Source organism: Rhea pennata, chromosome Z, assembly GCF_028389875.1.
Source record: "Rhea pennata isolate bPtePen1 chromosome Z, bPtePen1.pri, whole genome shotgun sequence".
NCBI lineage: Eukaryota > Metazoa > Chordata > Aves > Rheiformes > Rheidae > Rhea > Rhea pennata.
This window is the reverse complement of record NC_084702.1, coordinates 9,568,154-9,589,087: the sequence shown is the minus strand read 5'-3', so window position 1 is coordinate 9,589,087 and position 20,934 is coordinate 9,568,154. Positions and strand designations below refer to the sequence as shown.

The 20,934-nt window shown below is 42.8% G+C and overlaps 1 protein-coding gene across 1 annotated transcript in view; it reads left to right on the top strand.

Moving 5' to 3' along the window:
• TRABD2A (TraB domain containing 2A) overlaps positions 1 to 12,747 on the top strand; it is a 79,126-nt gene extending 66,379 nt beyond the window's left edge. Inside the window, exons 5-7 of the mRNA XM_062600136.1 lie at positions 3,208 to 3,298; positions 8,603 to 8,857; positions 12,567 to 12,747. Of these exons, the coding sequence (XP_062456120.1) occupies positions 3,208 to 3,298; positions 8,603 to 8,857; positions 12,567 to 12,747 (527 nt within the window). The remainder of the gene's footprint in view (positions 1 to 3,207; positions 3,299 to 8,602; positions 8,858 to 12,566) is intronic.
• The last annotated feature ends 8,187 nt before the right edge of the window (positions 12,748 to 20,934 follow it).

Here is a 20,934-nt window from a genome sequence, read left to right as displayed (position 1 = left end):
ATTTATGTAGCAGCTTGAAATAGTGTATTTTGTTGAAATTCAGAGAGCAACACAGTTTCCTTTAGTTTTACAATTTGTCTTCATATGAAAAATAGAAATTCAACAACACCTCTGTGTGTACTGGAAGTAAAAAGAAACAGATCTCATAGTAATCTTTTTCAGTAGCAATAGCCTGCATTCTGCAAGATGAGGTATTGCTTCTGAGGAGGGTCAGGAGTGCTCAATGCACATCCCAGTACAAGCACTGGTTTGTAAGTGCATACTAGTCAAGCTGTGTTGTTATTTGAGCATATTGCCCATTGCAGTCCCTGTGTGCCACCTCCTTTCAGTGCAGATTAAAGGCTAGGGTCTTATTTACTCTCCAGTAGAGCGTATGGCTGAGCTGATGCACACAACAACTTCTCAGCCCCCCTTTGAGCTTGAACACAGAAGAACAGAGATTCATGGCTCCCCACCCCCTGCCAGTATAAACTGACCTCTCAGATGCATCATTTCACCTAGTGGTGTGAGCATAACACATGACTATGTACAGAAAGAAAGGAGGAGGCTTTCTGAGGGGACAGGGCCTAGTGCTTTTCCTTTGGAGGGCATTCAAGTGTATTAGGCTAAAATAGAAAAAAGGTGAAAAAGACCTACTCCCTGTCACGTGGCTGTGGGATAATTCTCCCTTACAGCATGACTGCTTGATGTTAAACCATAAAGAGTGAATCTCTCTCTTTTTTTTTTTTTTTTTAACAGTTTTTGGTGACAGAGTAGCCAGGCCTCTCACTCACCACTAAGCTCTTTTTATATCAGGGCCCAGACTGGATTTGTTCCCAGAAAAGCAGCGAAAGTGCTCAGAAAAAGAGGTTTCTGGTGGGATCCTGTACTTGAACACCTTACCCTTCTGTCATTTCTTTCTTTTTTTTTTTTTTTAACTTTATACTTATGTTAAGCCTGTAAGTCCTCTGGGGATCAGATCAAAGTTTTCTAACAGTGTGTGCCTACTTGCCCTCAGGAAGCTGCAACACTGACATCTCATAATCCATTTATATGTCTGGCCGAAGTTGTTATTGACTGATCATCTCTTGTGAACAATCTTATATCACATGCCCATATGTATTTGTATGCACATATATTTTATAAATATGTCTATTCATTTGGTCTTTTTTTTTCAAAGCAAGTACTTAATAACACCTTTTTGTTTGTTACACAAATGTTGCTGCACTGAAAACAATAAGCAAAGGCTCCCTGCGAATGCATGTATATGTGTGATGTTAAAGATATTCTTATCGTTCCATCATATTAAAAAAGATGATTAACCTCCATGAAATGGGATTTATGCATGTGCTAGAGTGATATCCTGAGTCTAAATCACAGCTCTGAGCAAGAGTAACTGGGAAGTAAGAGTTTAGAGCTTTGGCACTACTTTTCACTGCCGTGGATGGGATTCAACTCATCTGACACTGCCTGTATGAGATAGGTGTCTAGTATAAACTTGTTGTATACACTATTACCATCAACAGAGAGGTGCTTCTCTAATGTGTGAGTTTCCCAGCTCACTCTCACTTTACCAGAGGATGAATCACCTTTGGAAGTGTCCTTTCCCTGCTGTCCGGATCAGCAAGTCTGGCAGCACTTGATGCCTGCTAAGTGAAGAAGTCTTCTCTCTCTTTGCTCTTCTGTGTTAAAGCTGAGAGAGGCAACTAGGTATGGCACCAATATTTAGCTAGTGTTGTTCAGTGGTTAGTTTAACTTAATTAGAGGCTTAATTACAGTATTAGGTTAGATCCATATAATGGTAACTTAACTTTCAAAAGGCAAACATCAGGCTGAGGAGGAGGGAAAAGATGCAGCAATTATGCAAGGAAATATGGTACTCATACAGCATACATTGCATTGTTTGGTTATAGAGTTTCTTTCAAGCTAGAGGTGTTTGCATTTTAAGGCAAACTAAAACTTCCAAAACTTCGTCTTGGTAAATGTCTATGCTCAAATAATACCATCCAATATCTTGCCCCATCGATTAAGCTAGTAGCTCATGAGCCCTTTGCTACTCTGGCATGAGAGCTTGGGAGTTGATACTTTAAATCATTGAACCCGTTTTGGTTTGAAAAATTACAAATCTCTTGGTTTTAATTCTTTGACTGTTAATCTTTTTTTCCTTGCTTTCCCTGCTCACAAGGGAAATATATTCCCATATATTTATGAAGAATATTAGCAGCAACAAGTTTTCTGAAATTGTTTATCAGCTGCAGCACTGCTTACACCTACAGAGGAAAAGGAGCTCTCTAGTAAGTCATTTGATCACATCTAGTTTTAATTAATGGTAGGTTATTAAATAAACAAATGTTTTCAAGAAAACTAGAATTACAAGTGCCTGTGGCAGGCCTCTGTGTCCTTCTGCTTTTCAGCAGACTTGTCTAATGAGGTGTTGGAGTAATTGTCAAAGGCACTTAGCTTGTAGGGCATGAAGTCCTTTAGAATTCTCACAGTCTTTTGAATAGCCATTTATTAATTATGATGCCAAATTACAGGCTGATCAACCTTCTTCACATCTGGCTGAAAATGGAATTGAGCCATAAATCACAGAATCGGCCAGGGCTAGCTAAATCCTTCTCAAACTTTAGTTGATATAAATGAAGTGGAATTTCTGTCCCTGATGGCTTAAACCGAGAGAATGAAAAGGGCCAATTTAAGTCATCAGTGTTCAGGGCTGTTTTCTCTTTGCTGCAGTTGGATGATTCTTAATCATTTAAAAATTGCTAATGATGTTGACTGACATCCTGATTAGTACCTCTGTGATGCTGGAGGATCTTAAATTGATGTACACACCATGGCCAGATTCTGACCTGACTTGCACCACTACTACTCTTTGTGAACAGGTGCTGCTCCTGGACAGGTCTCTCACAATGACTACATCTTTTATGCTCCCCATAAAGCTACAATGGCCTGCGAATGCATCAGCCCACCAGACCAGAGTGAAGGGTATTACTTCTGATCATATCTACATTTTAGAAAGGCACAATCTGATAACTGAAATGTCTTGGGAGAAATTCAGCTGTCATCATAAGAGATGCTGTGTCTGTCATGCATGCCAATGGGGTGTGCTAAAGCCATGCCTGCACTTACAGCAGAATACCTTCTGTGATGAGGAAGGACATGTTGCTCTGCTCTCTCTCTCCTTTTGCTCTTTGGGTTCTTATTTCATTTTTTTCTTAACTGCAGGTCACTTCATGGGCAACAACACAGTGATTGATGTTTTGAGGAGAGAAGGGTACGAGGTAGAACACACTCCAGCTGGACAAGCCATCAACAAGTAATGCATGCTTTTATTGTAGCTGAGCAGCCACCGGGAGGGTGGGTTTGTAAGTGATCATGAAGAGATAGTGGTAGTTGGAGCTGTACCTAACAGTGAGCTGGGCTCCCTCTCTCCTCTGCAGTAGTTTGCTTGGCTTTTCCACAAGCCTGTTTGGAAACTGGATTTTATTTGTTTTGGGAGGATCAGATAAAGGGTTATTTCCTCTTTAAGTTTTTAACACTTTAACAGTCGTAGAGTATGCATGTTTGGTTTAGCAGACTTGGGTGCTGTCTTACATCACACGTGCTCCTAGGATCCTCCTTGCTCCCTTCTAAGAGTTCAACTGCCTTGCCTTTTAACACTCTCCTTCCCCTGCACTGCTGTCTTTGATCCTTTCTGATTGCCTTCTCTCAGCCTGTAATCTGCCTGTCCACAGTCCACTCGGCATACTTTGTTTTGAGCTGCCTTCTTTCTAGGCTGTCTCCATCACTGATCATTCTCACATCTCCTACCCTCTTCTATGTTTTTAAGTCAAGGTATTTGCCATTCTGGTTCATCTTGCAGCTATCCTTCAATATGTCCCCTTAGTGCCTCTCTCCCTCTCTTACTGGATGTATTTATCCACATCTGTGGTTTCAATTACCAGAGAATTCCAAATAATCTCTTCCTTTGCACTCTGCCTAGAATTGCATCTCCTCTTGGTTCACATCTGCCTGCCCTTCTTGCCACCAGCTTAGGCTATGAATTTTTCATCTCCTCCTTTTTCAGGCTCCTGTAAATCATATATTCTTGCATTTCTCAGATATCCCCACTCATCCCTGTAGTCCCTGGTAAAAGACTACAGTTGGGGGGGGGGGGAGAGAGGGGGAAGAAAGAGGTTTGATCTCAGTTATTGTAATGTTTCCCTTTTATCCTCTGTACTGAGTGAGCATGCTGGTCCTCACTGCTTACATTTCTGTTTGTCTTCTCCTAGGTTGCCGATAACCTAGCTCACAGATAGAAAAATGAGCTTTTGTTCTGTATAGTATGTGCTGGGGGCACAAAGCAGAGCCTTGATCTGTGCTGTGGGCTCCACACAGATGTAATATAAAATACTAACACATATTTTTTCTCCTACTCTGGTTGCATCACCTTTCTCCTTGTACCATTTTGTTGCCTTTTTCACACAATGAGATTCAAACTGACACGCTAGGCTTTTTCTGTGATTTCTTATATGGAGTTAAATCATTAAATCAGTACTTGCACTGAAACTGTGTCTAGCCAAGATTTGCTCTCATGAGTACACCCCCTAATCCTGTTGTCACCAATGGGCAGGTAGCCTGATATGAAAAAGCCCTCTGTGCTTACCCACAAGACTTAATGATCCTGTAGATCCCAATGATCCTTAGAGTCACACCAGGCATCCCAGTGTAACAGTGTTCAAGGGAGTAATTAAGAACTTGCCTGGACTGATGAGGTTTTTTTTTTTCAGAACATTCGTAGCTGAGGCATTCCTTAAAACAACCATGGCAGCTTCATAAAACTTGAAAGAGAGCTCAGTATGTACTTGAGAATAAAAACAAAAGCTGATGTTGCTCTGTGAAGCTGTAGCTCTAAGGAAATCAAGGGTAGACAGCTATGGAAAGGAGGGCTAGATCTTCACTCACCATTATTCTCAGGGTAAGTAGGCATCCAATTCCTCTGACCATATCATGGGAGCTCAGTGTCCAGTCAGAGACTGTCCGGCCTTTGAAAACCCTCAGTTTCGCACTGATTGCATCTCAGGCCTTTCATTAGGACTACTGGACAGAGAGTCTTTTCTGAAGCCTTGATTTTAAAACTAAGTGAATAAGCTCAAAAGAAGGTGGCACTTCAGTGTTTTATTTTGAGAAGAGCTGGTAAAATTTCTTGATGTTTTGCAAATGGGATAAAGATATGAAGAGTTTCAAGAAAAATGTGAATCCTGAAGGAGGGCACTTGAGGTGAGGGAGAGAATCATGTCAAGATTACTACTGTGTTGGGGGAAAAGTGATGGAGTTTAATTTCTTGGTAGCTATCCTGGGTATGTCCTGGGAACAATACCAGGGCAATCTATGTGAATAAACCCAGTCCAATCCCAAGTGAATGTGGAATCATATCCACCTATCGCTCTAGGCACCACTGCTGCAGAGTTCACTGGTCATGAAATCATGCAGAAGACTATTTCAGAGTGAGACAGAGGAAGAATGGCAAGTGGCTGAGCTGAGACATAACACTAAGAGGGCTGCTCTGCATATCAGGATAAATGGAAGATACTAGCTGAGGAATACTAAAACAGGAGGAGGAGGAGGAAGTCTGCAGTTGCCTGCCTTCCTGCATTGTGCAGTAGGAGGATGCTCTGCATCTTCCTCTGCTCTGGATAAAGAGAAGGTTCCTTCTGAGATACCTTGTAGAACATCTGTGTGTAGAAGCAGATCACCCACGCATGTTTTCCTGGGACAAATAGCTGAGTACAGCCATACAATTTCATGCAGATAGAGCTGCATAAAGTGGCCAGAGGAAGGGAATAAACATCCATAATATGTGAAGGTAGGAGGGTTACTTCTTTTTTTTTTAGCCAAAGCAAGGAAGGCAGAACAGATGCCCCAACCCCGCAGCATAGCACCACAAGTTTAATCAAGTTCCTAGTGTCTTATCTGGGGCTTTAAAATGTTGTTCCTGATTTTAGGATGTGTGTGTGTATATATATATGTATATATATATACACACTTGTATGTATTTATATGTGTATATATAGTAAAATATTCATCACACAATCACAGCTGTCATTAACGCACTTCCTGCCTCCTCTCATCATGGCTGCTGTGCTGATGAGAGGGCACCAGTCTTGGAAGAAGAGCAAGCACTTTTGCATCTTTATGAATTCTCCTGTGGTTGCTCAGAGGTCTCCGGCAGAATCACCTACAGAAAGTGTTGCACAGGAGGTTATGTATATGAGTATTTTACTAGCATTAACAGTGTTCTAAGGCTTCATGTATTGGAACAAGTGGCTGGAAGTGCCATTTTGAATCTGTCCTGACTGTGCCTGCAGAAAGGCTGAGCTCTGGTATGGCATTACTGTGGGTTTGGTGGAGAGGGCTGTAGGTTGCAGGAGATCCCCTAATCTAGAGGTGAGATGATGCCCACTCTGGGACTTCCACCAGTTAAGGAGAGACAAGGTGAAGGGAAATCAAGGACAAAGGAACTATAACCAAAGGACTTCTATGGAGATCGTACCAGATACCTGGAGGCAACAGGCTGGGGATGAGTCTGTAAGAGGTAGTTAGAGGGTGGATGGTGTGAGGATGTCAGGGAGGAGTCCTGAAAGATCAGGCCTTACATTCAGAGGTAGTAAAGTGAGAGTGTGACAGTCATAAGAATTTTGAAAGGGACCAGCAGCCCAAGACCCCTTCTGTATCAGTCTGTGTCACAAAAGGCTCACTACATGATCAATCTGTAATTTTTCTTGCAGGAAATAAGATCAAATTCTCCTCTCCTTCCATCTTTTCTGTCCTTCATGTTTCAGTCCACAGTCTCCTCTTCCTCCTCTTAAGCCCATCACAGAGGCTGTGCAATGGGCTAGCCTGAAAATTACAGCCATGCTGAACCAGGTTTTCCTTCTGGGAACATAACCTGCACCACCACAGGGCAGAAGGGAAACACACTCTGTAATTCTAGAAAGGTTTGCATTGATGGAAGCAATGTATTTTGCACAGTGCCTGTGCTCCTTTTAAAAAAAAATCTTTCTCATTTTCAATGCAGACTATTCTCCATCCTAATCCTGTTAGAGAAAATTGGTGTCTGTAAAGCAACCTATGGATCACTTGGATACTTTAACTCTGCCCTGTGTCTGCAGGGAGTATTATTACAAATCATCTTGTTTTAAGATACTGATGAAGAGTTTGTTCAAGAGGCTCAAGAACAAGTGGAGAAGGGGAATTACATCATTTTAGACAATGAAGAGGAGAAATGTGGGTTGGGAAAGCCAGGATTGGACAGGAGAAACTACAGACTTGGTACCCTGTGTTGAAGTGTGAATTGGGAGATGTTGCTTGCTCAAAATATGATGAAACAAAGCTTGAGTAATCAAAGTGGAGCTCATTGTTTCTTCAATGCACCAGCTTTGGGCTAAACTGTGTGAGCCCTGGCAGCCCACTTTGGTGACCTGACTGAGTGGTTCCCTGGGCTTTCCAGACCTGCCTTGTAAGAGAGCTTACACATCCACGAAGTCTCACTGCAGTATCTCTCTTGTTGTAGCTGCTTTGAGCTTTCAGATAGTGTTGCTGGACTAAAACAGATGTCTCTAAATACAGGTCTAGACAGTCAGAAAATTGGTTCCTCTACTCCCCCCCCCCCACTTGCTATTAATTTGCACAATTAATTTGTGAGTTGTGGGAGAGCCTCAGCCTCCCCATACAAGGACCACACGCTTTTCTGACATAATTTTCTTTAAACACCTCATTTTGTGCTCCTCTGTATGTCTGTATGTATCTAAATGACAGATTTATCTCCTTTTACAAATGAACAGCAGGAAAATAAATGGTCACATTAGAAGTTAGTATCAAACAGTGTACTAAGAACTGTTCTCTCACATCTCAGGTTTGTTCCAACCTGATATTTTATAAAGGCTATGCATGCAGTAGTCTGTACCACCTGGCTTCTTTAGAAAGAAAAGAAGATGGTAAAACCTGGCACTGCAACAGCTAGTCTGCTTCTGGTAGCCTGCAGACTAGATGACCCAAAGGGATGCTTAATGGTATATTTAGCCATTTCCTTCACAGATAGTCACATATAAGATGCATGTCTGTAGCCAAGACCCACATTCTGTGGACCAGTTTGTAACTTACCTGCTTCATCAGTGGGAGGTGCTAATCTGGACTGGCCCTCCAGCTGGTATGCCTTAGTCTCCCCTACTAGAAATTAGTTGGCTTTAGGCAGGAATTGCTGGAAGGAATAATCTGGGCCGAGTTCTGCAGGAAGTAGGACATAAGATTAGATGATCACAATTTGACCTTCTCTGACTCTGAGGATGATTCCTTTCTGGTTTACTTCTACATATACAAAGTTATTCCTTAAGTGTTTTTCTACCAGTAACCAGCCTACATTCTTTTGTCAGATTCAGATTATCTCTTTTCTAAAGCATTTTTTTTCAATTTGAGAGAACCATTTTGACTAAATTACTGACTCTGGGAAAAGGAGATAGGAATACAAGGCAGACAAATAACAGTACAGCATCAATGTCAAGAATAAGCACTTGTTTTGTATGTAGTTTGACGTGTGATACCAAGATCCTGCTTCAGTGTCTCTGTTACTTTCTTCTTCCAGTGGGAAACCCCCCAAAACCTTGTTAGCCTTCTCATCGTCCTCACCAGTACACAGCACCTACGTAGTCTCCCAGGAGCAACCACTGCCATTGCACCCACATAAAGAGGAGAAAGAGCTCTTGCCTCACCTGCTGCTCCCTGACAGCATTGACTTGCTGGAGAAGGTGGATAGGAAGCACAAAAAGAAGAAGAAGAAGAAGCAGAAGAAGCAAAGACTGCGACAGTTTAATGACCTCTGGGTTCGCATTGAAGAAAGGTAGCCAAAGGCTGGGAAGAAGAAGGGCTAGTCATGCAAGCTGTGACTTTAAGTTAAGACTGATTAATCCACTATGCCAAACTCCTGTAAAGGCTGAGTGCATGCTGAGAGCAGAATCTGGCCTTATGTTTTCTGAGAATGACAAGTGCTTTTAATGGTGGAGTAGCTTCTTTCAGCACAGTTAGGTTTGTGGAAAATTAGGTGTAATACAAATAATAGTCTTGGGTAGACCCTTTTCCAATTGGGCTTGATGGACTGTGAGCATGCAGTAGCTCTCCTCAGCAGACAAGGTTGGGTCAAGTGGCAGATGATACAGTCAAATGTCTTGAACCTTTACCCAGGAGCTCCTGTGTATGAGGAAACCCTTACAGCTGGCATATGTGCTCCTTGCATTTGGACACTATTCGTGCAGTATTTCCAGTCTCTACTTAGCCAATGCTAAAGAGCATATGAGTCTTCTACTAAAGAGCTTGTGGCATTACTGGAAATCTGGGAAGGGGGATAATAACATATGCATGATGGAGTTAACACAATAAATGCTCTGTATGGGGGGAGTCCCACTAGTTTTCACACCCGAAAAAGCTGACTCTGTAACTAAAGAACTGCAGTAGCCTGCAAAAAGCCTACTTCTTCCTCAATAACTATTATACCTGGGCTTGTAGCTGAATGTGTACCTTTAGGCTTCTATCCTGTCACATACTGCATAGGCCTGTTTCTGCTTTATTTTACACCTTTTGTCTCTATAACTCTGCCATACACAGGATGAAAGTATTTTATTTTTGTACTGCTGTAAATAACCAAATGGGTAAAAATAATGGAGAATAGGGCCTGCAATTCTTGAACTGAAGCCTCTAAATTCAGCTTATTTTCCCTTCAGAAGCATACTTCTTCCCAGACTCGAAGGTGTTGGGTATATCAGGATGTCCTGTGCTGTGCTGTATCACATCCCTCGGTCCCAGCTGCTTTACTGCCTTGAATAATACATTGCTCAGATTGGCTGAGAAAGGGTGCAGCAGCTGTTCTGTTTCAAGAGTTCAGCCATTGTTTGACTTTCTAGACCAGACCCCTTTTTCTTTTTTCTGGAGAACCTCACTCTGTTCCTCTTTCCTGTGTGGGTGTGTAGGAGAGAGAGGGAGACAAATGCATATGGAGGTTCTCAGGAGATTTCTATACATCCACCAAAAGGCCTGCAAACAATTCAATAATCACTGATCTAAAGGATCAAAGAAAACAAAATAAAAATTAAATATAAAGAAAGGATGCACTGATTACATCCAATTTTGTATTTTAACGCTATCATTTCATTTCTTTTAATGTAATTGCTACCAAGTGTTTGTGAATAGGTTGTTGGAGCTTCTGTTCACCGTCTGTTTAGTTGAAATTTTACATACTGATCTGGAACCTTTGTAATCTTAACCTCGTGCCATATCTGCACATTGATATGTTTAGTTTTTTACACACAGTTATTCTCATGAAACTTGGGGGTCTAAGAGTGCCCTAACATTAGATACATATGCACTTGCAACATTAATGCCTTCAACAAACATAGGGAAAATAGGAGGAAGGGCTACTGTGACTAAACTGGAAGGACATTTGGGGAACATACTGGAACACAAATGCTGCAAGACCATACTGACGTAAAAGCAAAGCTGAAAATTTTGGCTGATGATGACAGTTTAGTCACCCAGAAGCAGCAAACTCTTTTTCTTCTTTTCTTTTGTAATGTTTTCTTTCTTCTCCTGCCAATGCAAGCCATCCTTTGCTAGGATGCTAAGTCGTAAGTAAGTTGATGCTGGGTCATAAGTAAGTTTTAAGGGTGAGTCCTTAGTATCAAAGATCATAAATGACTAGAGATGGATCTGCAAGACCACTTTGGGAAAGAGAGGTGTCAGCGAGTGTATTGCTCCCTGGGAGATTGCTCTGCCCTTTCTGGAGAGGAAAAGCTGTAAGTATCTGAGTGGCAGCTGTCATCCAAGCACAGGCTCCATCTCTGCTCTTGGGATTAATTCTTTGCAAAGCAGAGGGAATTAGTATACTCTCCCGATCCCAGCATCACATGTGCGTCAGCAGTCCTCACTGTGACTTGCTGCTTGTGCAGTCTGGGCTGTGCTGACAGCCCCATCTCGTGGCACTGTGCTATGCGGCCTCAAGGAAATCCAGGCCCTCTGAGTTGAAGCACACGTATGTGCCACGTGGGTCTTATCTGAGGTCTTGGCCCTTGTTTATATGCATTCCTCTTGGTGCCCAGTTGTAGGTAAAGCTGTTAGGTTTGTTATGCTTTGGCCTGGGCCACTCATAACTTTGCTCCTGTAAGCCTATAAACATGAAAGGTCCAGTTCAAGTGATTTAATACAGTCTTGTAATGAGCTGTGTTGAATTTCTTTGCTCTGTGCTCCTGTATGTATCAGCTGTCAGCTGTATTTCTTTGTTGTGTTGCCAGCTGGCTTTTCTCCAGTTAATGCACAAACCTCCTACGGGTGTTTTGGGGTACGGAATGGTAAGTGTTTTTAAAAAGGATACAATTGCCTTCAAATTCCCAAAGCACTTTTGCTTAATGCAGTTGGCCAAAATGAAGCAAGAATGGTGAAAAGCAGCTGGGGTATGGGTGCAAGAGAAATGACTCTGATTTTGTATTTGGCAGGTGGGATTGCTTTTAATTTTGCTGGAATTTGTCTTTGCTTCCACTTAACAAAGTTGGTCCCTGGAGTATATGTCATCCTTATGGCTGTGAGGTCAAATGTGGCTGTTGTCTGAAGAGAACACCACCTGTGTAGCACCTGACCTTTCTAAGTCTTGACAGGCAGTGTTAGTGCCCTGAACCATACAAAATCCTCTCCTCCATCATTTGCCATAATGAAAATTCAGCATCACATAGGTTCTGAATCAATTGTTTTTCATCACTAGCTTAGAGTCCTCAGTGCTATCTATGATTCTTTGGGATGCTGTGACCTTCTTCCAGTGACTTTTCTTTCTTGGTCTCTAGCAAGCATTTCTGGTAGTGGATCTTCTTCTCCTGAAAATGTATCATGTAAGCCTCATGCACTTCCTAGTTTGTGGAAGGGAACATGCATACAACAGCAAGATTGGTTGAGACTAAGATAAAAGTATGAACAGAGACCAGGCTGGGGAAGGTAGGCTCAGCTGAGAGCACGGGATTCAGCCCTGTAGAGCTGTGCTCAGCAAGCATTGCTGCAGTGACCTTCTTCTGCTGCAAAGCCTGCTCTGTTCCTCGTTGGTATTTGCTGCTTAGCTGAAAGGCTGGCCAGATGGAACTAGGAATATTATAGTTTTATAATGCCATTGCACCCGATTGACCATGTGGGAGCAATGGACAGGCTGATTGGGTAGATTTTAATTCAGGTCAGGAATATGAGCAGTGTTGAAGCATTATCTCCACCCTCTGCAATCTCTTCTCTGTTCCCCCTCAAAATTCTGTTTTGCAGTTCTTGTAGGCCAGAGCCCTGCAAGGTGAGCCTCAGCCCCATTGATGGCATGGGAGTGCTGCCCATACCTTTGAGGAAGGGAAGAGGTAGTCTCTGCCATTAGATGTAGTCTCTGAGTATGGAGCCAGTACAAAAGACCATGCCAAATTCCTCAGGAGACCACAAACCTTGCAGTGGGGCAAGAGAAGCGGACTGTCTCCTGTTCTGCGTGCATCAGACAGTTCTTGGGTAACCTGAACTGACTTTCTTCTCTGCTTGCCTTGCAGTGCTACTGACCCTCCTCCCCGGATCCGCATCATTAATGGCTACATCACGGTCGAACCCCAACCCTGGGGCCACGAACGCTTTAGTCACACTCGCACAGACACCAGCAGCGCACACCAGCTATTCCAGTCTCTGATCCTCTCACTATTGACTTTGGCTTTGCATATGTTAAGGCTGCATTAAGACACAGGGGGAGTCAAGCTGCAGTGCTCTCAACTTAAAAGGCAAACAAGAAACTTATGTGAGAAAACGAAAGACAGAAGACTCTCTGAGTGGCACACCTCTTCTTTGAGGTGTTCTTAAACTGCCTCCTTTTCCTGAATCTGGATCATTAGCACTATTAATTGTTTTGACCTGCCCAATACAGGAGAAGATATATTTAATGAAAGTGTTATTTATCCTTCTCTTGCAGAAGAATGATTTCATCCCATAATGCTTTGGGGAAATTTATAATGTTGCTATAACATAGCTATTGTTTAGCTGTATGAGCCCAACTAAATTACATATTTTTTGCCTTCAGTGCCTTGTGTGAAGATTTACACACCACTAACACACCACTAACTTGTTTATGAGAACATAGTATTTTGGTCATAGGAGCACAGCTGGGAGAAATGCTGGCATCTTATGTCTTTACTAGTAATACTTCTACTTCTTGCCTTTTAGAACTTCAGATTATATATTAAAGTTCACAACAACACCTGCTACAGTAGAATAAAACAGTACAGAACTGTGGACAAAATGTTTTTGCTCTCTGTTTAGTGGTGCAAGGTGGGTAGACCTGAATCTCCAAAAGCCAGACAAATCACTTAACGACAAATATGTATCTAAGAAAAATAATAGCCTGAGAAATTTCACAATCATACTGTTGACTTTTAAAGATTTGCTTCCCAAATAAGAAATTCTGAAGAAGTGATCTGAGAATCCCAGATGCAGAATATTCCCTCTTTCTGTATCAAAAATATACTCTGTATTTTATAGTGGGATTCACTTTGGGGCATTTTGGGGTTTGTGTCACTTTTAGGAAAAAAAAAAAAAAAAAAAAAAAAAAAAGTTTTCTTCTCTTCTGCACAATTAGGGTCCACTCCAGCAAACCCTTACAAGCTTTCTGCTGCTTTCAATAGAAATTTCTCTTCTCAGACTTCCCAGATTGTTTAAATCCTCCGCTGTGTACTTACAATAGCCATGTTGTTGCCTATTGATTCTAGAAAGCTTGGAAGTGGTGATGCATGGTTTTCTGTGTTTGTACAGGCCAACCTCTTCCTATCATCACACTAACTCATTTTCTGATTACCATATCCCTCCCTCCTCCTCAGAGGGCTTCTACAACATGGAAATATCTGACGAGATTATTTGCTTTACCCTGGGACAGCTTGGAACCAGTGTTCTGGGCCTGGTACCACACAAACAGAGCAGTCACCTGCCCCAGTGAGCTAACAAATGATATGGTTTCCCTTCCTATGCATGGACAAGTGCTTCACTACTTTTCTTGCTGCCTAAAAAAGCCTCTCTTTCCTCACCCTTCTACTGCACCCTGGAGGAGGAAAACCAAAAAGTTCTAGCTTTCCTAAAAGACTTTTCATCTGTAGATCCCAAACTGGTTTACAGAACAGGAAACTTAACCTAAGCAAACATCATTATTCTGGGAAAAAACAGAAATGAGAGGTTGAGTATTGCAGTCTGCAGCAGCACTGTGGGGAAACATCTCTGGGCTTGGGTAGAAGACAGCAACAAATCATCACGTATTCCCTCTTACAGTGAATATCACAAGACCTGAGTGTCCTAAAAGCCTGCTATATTCTTTAGCATTACATAGTACCCAGGCTGGTGATGTGCTTTTTTCCTGACTCTCTCGTAATTTTCCACTGGCACAAACTCTCACAGACCCAGCGGACCTGAAGTTACTTCCCTTAGCCTGAGTATGACTGGATGGTTTATTTTTCTAAGATGCACTGCAGGCATAACAAGCTGAAGAAATGTCTGCATATTTATCAGTGTATCTGAGGGGGGCAAAAAAAGAACACCTACCAAAACACACACTGGAGTGCATTCTGGCATTTGCTGGCCCATGCACTGGCATTGCTTCTCCTTGCCTTGTTGCCTGTGCTGTAGAAATGCATGATGAATTGTGACACACGTTCAGAGGCTCTGGGAAAAGGGGCTGAGGCAGAATAAAAGTTTCCTTAATACCTGCTTTTCTGACCCATCTGCTCTGCCCTTGGCACATTGTTTTTGGCTGGCTTTCTAGAGTTCTGCCTTCTCTTTTCTTTCTCCACTACAAGACAAAGGCTACTGCACAGAATGGTCAAAGGCTGTTTTCCTTGCGTTCCTTTCTCCATGTTTGTTCCTGAGCTTTGGTTCTGTGATAGAGGCTGAGTGGATTGGAGTAGCCACTGGTGTTTTTCCTCAGATTGGAGTGAAGGAAGGGTAATTACAAACAACTACAAAACACTCAGGAATACCTGTACCAGTAATATGGACAAATCTATTTTAGCAGTGTCACTCATTCTGTAGCCTGTTTCCAAGTGCCTGACTGAGTGGAGGAAACAGAGATGGTTACACTAATGGTTTGTTTACCTAAAGAGGCTGCATCCTGACAGCATGAATGCAAAATATTTTTGAGCATCACATGTGCTTTACTTGACACCTTTGGACTAGGACTAGTGGTTCCTCACCCTCACATGCTCCATTCTTACCTGGCCATGGGACACCAAAGCCTTGAAATTGTGACTAGCATGGAGCACAAAGCTTTGCTCTGCCTGCACATGATACTCAGCTGTCAACAGTGATGGGTTTTCCAGAAGTTGTAACAGCCCCAAGAACAATCTGAACGGTCAAGATCTGCTCAGGTACTGCCCTTCTCTGGCCACAGGGTATTGGGGAAGCAAGCATCCCCACCATGTGCCCAGAAGACTGCAGTTCCCCTCTATCTTTTGCTCCCAAGCAGCAGAGGTAGCTTCGGTGGCCTTGCAGGTTCTCCTGAGGCTTGTGATGAGCAGACTTGATTCAGGAATCACTGTGAAGGTACATCTTTCTTCAATGCAGGGGCTGAAATCTCATATTATCTCCAAAGCTAGATACCTCCAGATTCAAGTGCTAGCTCACTGATCTTTGTTATGTCTAAACATCCTGGTCTCCTTTATCCATTCTCTTTCCTTTATACTTAATAATTAGTCTGTGCACTTTGCTTTTTCCCTTCTTGCTTAAATTGTTTGTTTATTGTTTATTTATAAAGTATCTCTCCAGTGTTCTCTGTCAACTATCTGCTTGAGGTGAATGGGACTGTTGCCATGGGTTCCTTGTGGTCAACAGTTTTCTGTTGGGAGGTTGATATTTGCAAAGTCACTAACAGAAATTAAAAACCCACTCAATTCAAAATGTACTGGTTGGATAACAAAACTCCCTCTGGATTAAATGGTAACTTTGTGGAATATAGGCCTCTCCCTTTGTTCTGGCTCCTAGGCAGTTAAAAACATTGCTGTTCAACAGTATATTATGATTTCTTGTGAATACTTGTTTGACTAAGCTTGGATAAGAAGTACCGTGTTATGACAGTTATGCTTTCAGATGGTAAAACTTCACATACATGTACATATCTAGAAAAAAAAAGCCAAACAAATAACCTCTTTGGGAAAAAGACTTGCTCATAAATTCCTGGGCTGGTCAGAATTTGCACTTTTTCTCCACTCACTGATGAAATGGACAGATGTTAACAGACACCATTTATTTTGAACCTAGTTCACCTTCCAAAAGCCACCTCCTGCAATTTCATGGGTTTTCCTTTCTGCTAGCCGTAGCTTTTCAGGCATTGAAGCTTTATTTTCTCATGTGATTTTTGGTTTGGGATTTCTTTTGGAGCATTCCAGGAGGCATGACTTCACACAATGTGCTTTCTTATGGGGTAATGTACTCTTAACTCACAATGCTTTTCTGTGAACTGTGAATGCCCTTTAGTGAGCTGGGGATTCAGTGCAAGTCTACTTTCAAACCTTTTCAGAGTAGGATTTGAAAGATAAAATTGCCAAGAGGAGAAAAAAAAAAAAAGAAAAAAGAAAGAAAGAAAGAAAAAAGAAAGAAAGAAAAGAATTTTTGTTCTTCAGCTGAAATGTTGTACAAATTTCTCCTAAACAAAAATTATGACAATATGATATGGGATGCATGAGCTCTCTAAACTACTTCACTGTAACCTCTGATGCTCCTTAAGGATCCTGCATGTTTTTCTTTTAAAGGTACACTAGCACAACAAAATACAGAGCAGTACAAGCAACTTTGTTCAGTGATTCACATTTCTTCCTTTTTTTCCACTTTGAAGCTTTGCAAAGAGTTTTGTTTTGTTCTTTTTTAACCATTAATATAGAAAAACAAAACTTCTTCAACAGATCTGAGGGAAAAGATGCAGGAGCTACAAAAATTGGATAAATAGAGATGAAGAAACCCAAGCTTTTTTGTTTCCTTTATTCTCTGTGCTCCTCCTGGTCGAGTTTGTTCCTTTTGTACCCTCTGTAACACAGCTTCTGGGGAAATACAGCACTCCTCAACTAGGAAGAAAAGGGCAGCACACTGAAAGACCAAAACCTCACTTCAAACACTAGGCCAGTCTTATGACTTGCCTGTTCTCTTCCCTGTAGAGTTTAAGCTGCAATCACTCCATAAGTAAGATAGCACGCTGGTAGAATTCACTGGGTTGTGATGGCCCCTTTTGATCAGCTATTTAAAACACAGTGACATAGAGTGTGTAGAAATCCCGCTGAAATCTCTCACTTAGATAACCAACAAATATCCAGTAGAAGACGCGCTTCTCTAGTGGTTTGATCTCTGAATTAAACAAGTCATTTATCTTCATCTGTTTTAATCACAATAAAATATTTAAGACATGAAAGTAAATAAAATGAAAGGTGATCTTGTCAGATCTACAGTGAAACTGATTACCTTTTTCTGCTCTTCTGCCCTGCCCCCTCCAGACTGCTTGCCTGTAACCCCCAGTGAAAGCATATGGGGTTTATTCAGGTCAATCTTGAACTTAATTTAGAGCTTTTAAAGTTTTCAGGATTACAACCCTTTCATGGTGCAAGTTTGTCCTTATAAGAGGAGACTGTGCGTCTGACTAAAGATTGGAAGAAGACTCTGTAACAACATAGTAACACACTTGCAAGCAGGCTGCAGCTAGATTGAATGGGACATACATATGGAATAAAATGAGAAGCTTGCAGTATGGCTGGGTATTTTGTATGCACCAGACTAGTACAGCTACCCAATGTTTACTGCACATCTAACAGTTCAGAAAACCTCCAACCTGTAAATACTGTTTGACTGTGGATAAATGACCTTTGTTCATATAACTTGTATCTCAAATTACTTGATCCTTCAGGCCACCAAATCCATTAAGAGTTTACCCTATTCCCTCCACTGCAAGGAACCAAAGCATTGAATTTTAAAATGTCATTTTTATGTGTCTTGATATAATTTGTCTGCAAATGCATAAATAATTGAACAGCTAGGATGACAAATCCTTTGCTGTCACAGCTTTCTGTCTGATGTTTGTGACAAATGACTACAGGTGCTTTGTGAATTATCTTTCTTCATTTCTCCCTTCAACCTGCTACAAGTTTATGCAGCTGAAGACAAAAAACAGTATTGTGCTTGTATTTCCTGTCAGATGTTGCTATTTGTGTATCACCTCTATTCTCTCAACCATACTTTCCCACCTTCCCCTTACACCTTGAATTAGTGTGTGGAATTTTAGGCAGTTCCAGCAGAGAGTCAGAGGACCTACTTTCTGGATGTAGACACCTACATCCAGAAACTGCAGCTGGACCCAACATAAAATGAAGAGCAAAGCTAATGCATTGTTTTCTGTTCGGTAGCTCTGGAGTTGAAATACTAGGTAAAACCTATTTTCAGCTCCATCTCTGTTGGACGGGATCTGAAACTATAGCTCCTCCAAGTGTATCCTAGCACACAAAGAGAAGTTAGCAGAGGGAAGATAGTGCCTCTCCTGCTTAAGGGCATGGAATATATAAACATTCCTTAAGCAAAGGGTCTTAACAGCACGTCTTCAGAGCCTTGTGCTTACAAGGGCCTGCTTGGGATTACTGTGACCCAGGTTTCTTGCCTTCCTGTAGTTATTTCTGTATTTTGATAGTCATTGGTTTCAATATGTAAATACTCACAGGATACACTTGAGGTTTTCCTCAATGATGAGGCAGAATCACAGAATGGGTAAGGTTGGAAAGAACCTCTGTAGATCATCGAATCCAACCTCCTTGCTCAACCAGGGTCACCTACAGCCTGTTAGACAGGGTTGCATCCAGGTGGGTTTTGAATAGCTCCAGAGAAGGATACTCCACAACTCCTCTGGGCAACCTCTTCCAGGGCTTTGTCACCCGCACAGGAAAGAAATTCCTCCACATATTCAGGTGGAAATTCCTGTGCCCATTGTGCCCATTGGCTGTAGTCCTTTCACATAGGACAACTGAAAAGAGTTGTCCTGAACTGAAAAGACAACTGAAAAGAGGGGATGCCCTTAGAATCATAGAATCAGTAAGGTTGGAAGGGACCTCTGGAGATCATCTAGTCCAACCTCCCTGCTCAGCAGGGTCACTTAGAACATGTTAAACAGGGTTGTATCCAGGTGGGTCTTGAATATCTCCAGAGAAGGAGACTCCACAACTCCTCTGGGCAACCTGTGCCAGTGCTCTGTCACTCTCACAGGGAAGAAATTCCCCCTCACGATCAAGCGGAACTTCCTGTGATTCAGTTTCTCCCCATTGCCTCTTGTCTTGTCACGTGGGACAACTGAAAAGAGTTTGTCCCCGTCCCCTTGACACCTTCCCTTCAGATACTTACACACATTGATAAGATCCCGCCTCAGTCTTCTCTTCCCCAGGCTGAAGAGGCCCAGCTCTCACGGCCTTTCCTCGTAGGGCAGGTGCTCCAGCCTTCTGATCATCTTTGTAGCTCTACGCTGGACTCTCTGGTAGCTCCATGTTTCCCTTGTCCTGGGAGCCCAGAACTGGATGCAGTACTCAAGATGAGGCCTCACCAGAGCTGAGGAGAGGGGCAGGATCATCTCCCTTGATCTGCTGGCAACACTCTTTCTAATGCAGCTCAGGATACCATTGGCCTTCTTGGCCACAAGGGCACATTGCTGGCTCCTATTCAACCTGTTGTCCACCAGCACTCCCAGGTCCTTCTCTGCAGAGCTGATTTCCAGCAGCTCAGCCACCAGCCTGTTCTGGTGCATGCAGTTATTCCTCCACGGGTGCAGCACCCTGCACTTGTCCTTGTTGAACCTCAGGAGGTTCCTCTCCACCCAACTCTCCAGCCTGTCCAGGTCTCTCTGAAAGGCAGCACAGCCCTCAGGCATGTCACCCACTCCTCCCAGCTTAGTAGCACCAGCAAACTTGCTGAGGAGACACTTGGTCCCTTCCTCTATGTCACTGATGAAGAAATTGAACAGGGTGGGAGCCAGTACTGAGCCCTGGGGGACACCACTAGCCACAGGCCTCCAACTAGACTCCACACCACTGATGACAACCCTCTGAGCTCTGCCTTTCAGCCACTTCTCAAGCCACCTCACTCTCCACTTGTCTAACCCATACTTCCTGAGCTTATCCAAGAGGAAGTTACGGGAGAGAGTGTCAAAAGCCTTGCTGAAGTCAAGCTACACAACGCCCACTGCTCTCCCCTCATCTGCCCAGCCAGTTATTCCATCGTAGAAGGCTCTCAGATTGGTTAAGCAGGATTTCCCCTTGGTGAATCCATGCTGACTACTGCTGATCACCTTCTGTTCCTCCATATGCTTGGAGATAACATCCAGAAGGAGCTGTTCCATCACCTTTCCAAGGATGGAGGTGAGGCTGACCAGCCTACAGTTGCCTGGGTCCTCCTTCTTGCCCTTCTTGAAGACTGGAGTGACATTGGCTTTCTTCCAGTCCTCAGGCACCTCTCCAGTTCTCCAGAACCTTTCAAAGATGATGGAGAGTGGTCTGGCAACAACATCTCCCAGCTCCCTCAGTACCCGTGGGTGCATCCTATCCGGGCCCATGCATTTGTGGATGTCTAGCCTGCCCAGAAGGTCTCTAATCCTTTCCTCCTCAACCAAAGGAAAGTCTTCCCTTCTCTGGACTTTCTCCCTCACATCCAGGCTCCAGGATTCCTGAGGGCTGCCCTTAGCAGTGAAGACTGAAGCAAAGAATGCATTCAGTAATTCTGCCTTCTCTGTATCCCTTGTCACCAGGGCCCCCACCCCATTCAGCAGCGGGCCCACATTCTCCCTAGTCCTCCTGCTGCTGATGATGTATTTGAAGAAGCTCTTCCTGTTGTCTTTGACGTCCCTTGCAAGACTCAGTTCCAACTGGGCCTTAGTCTTCC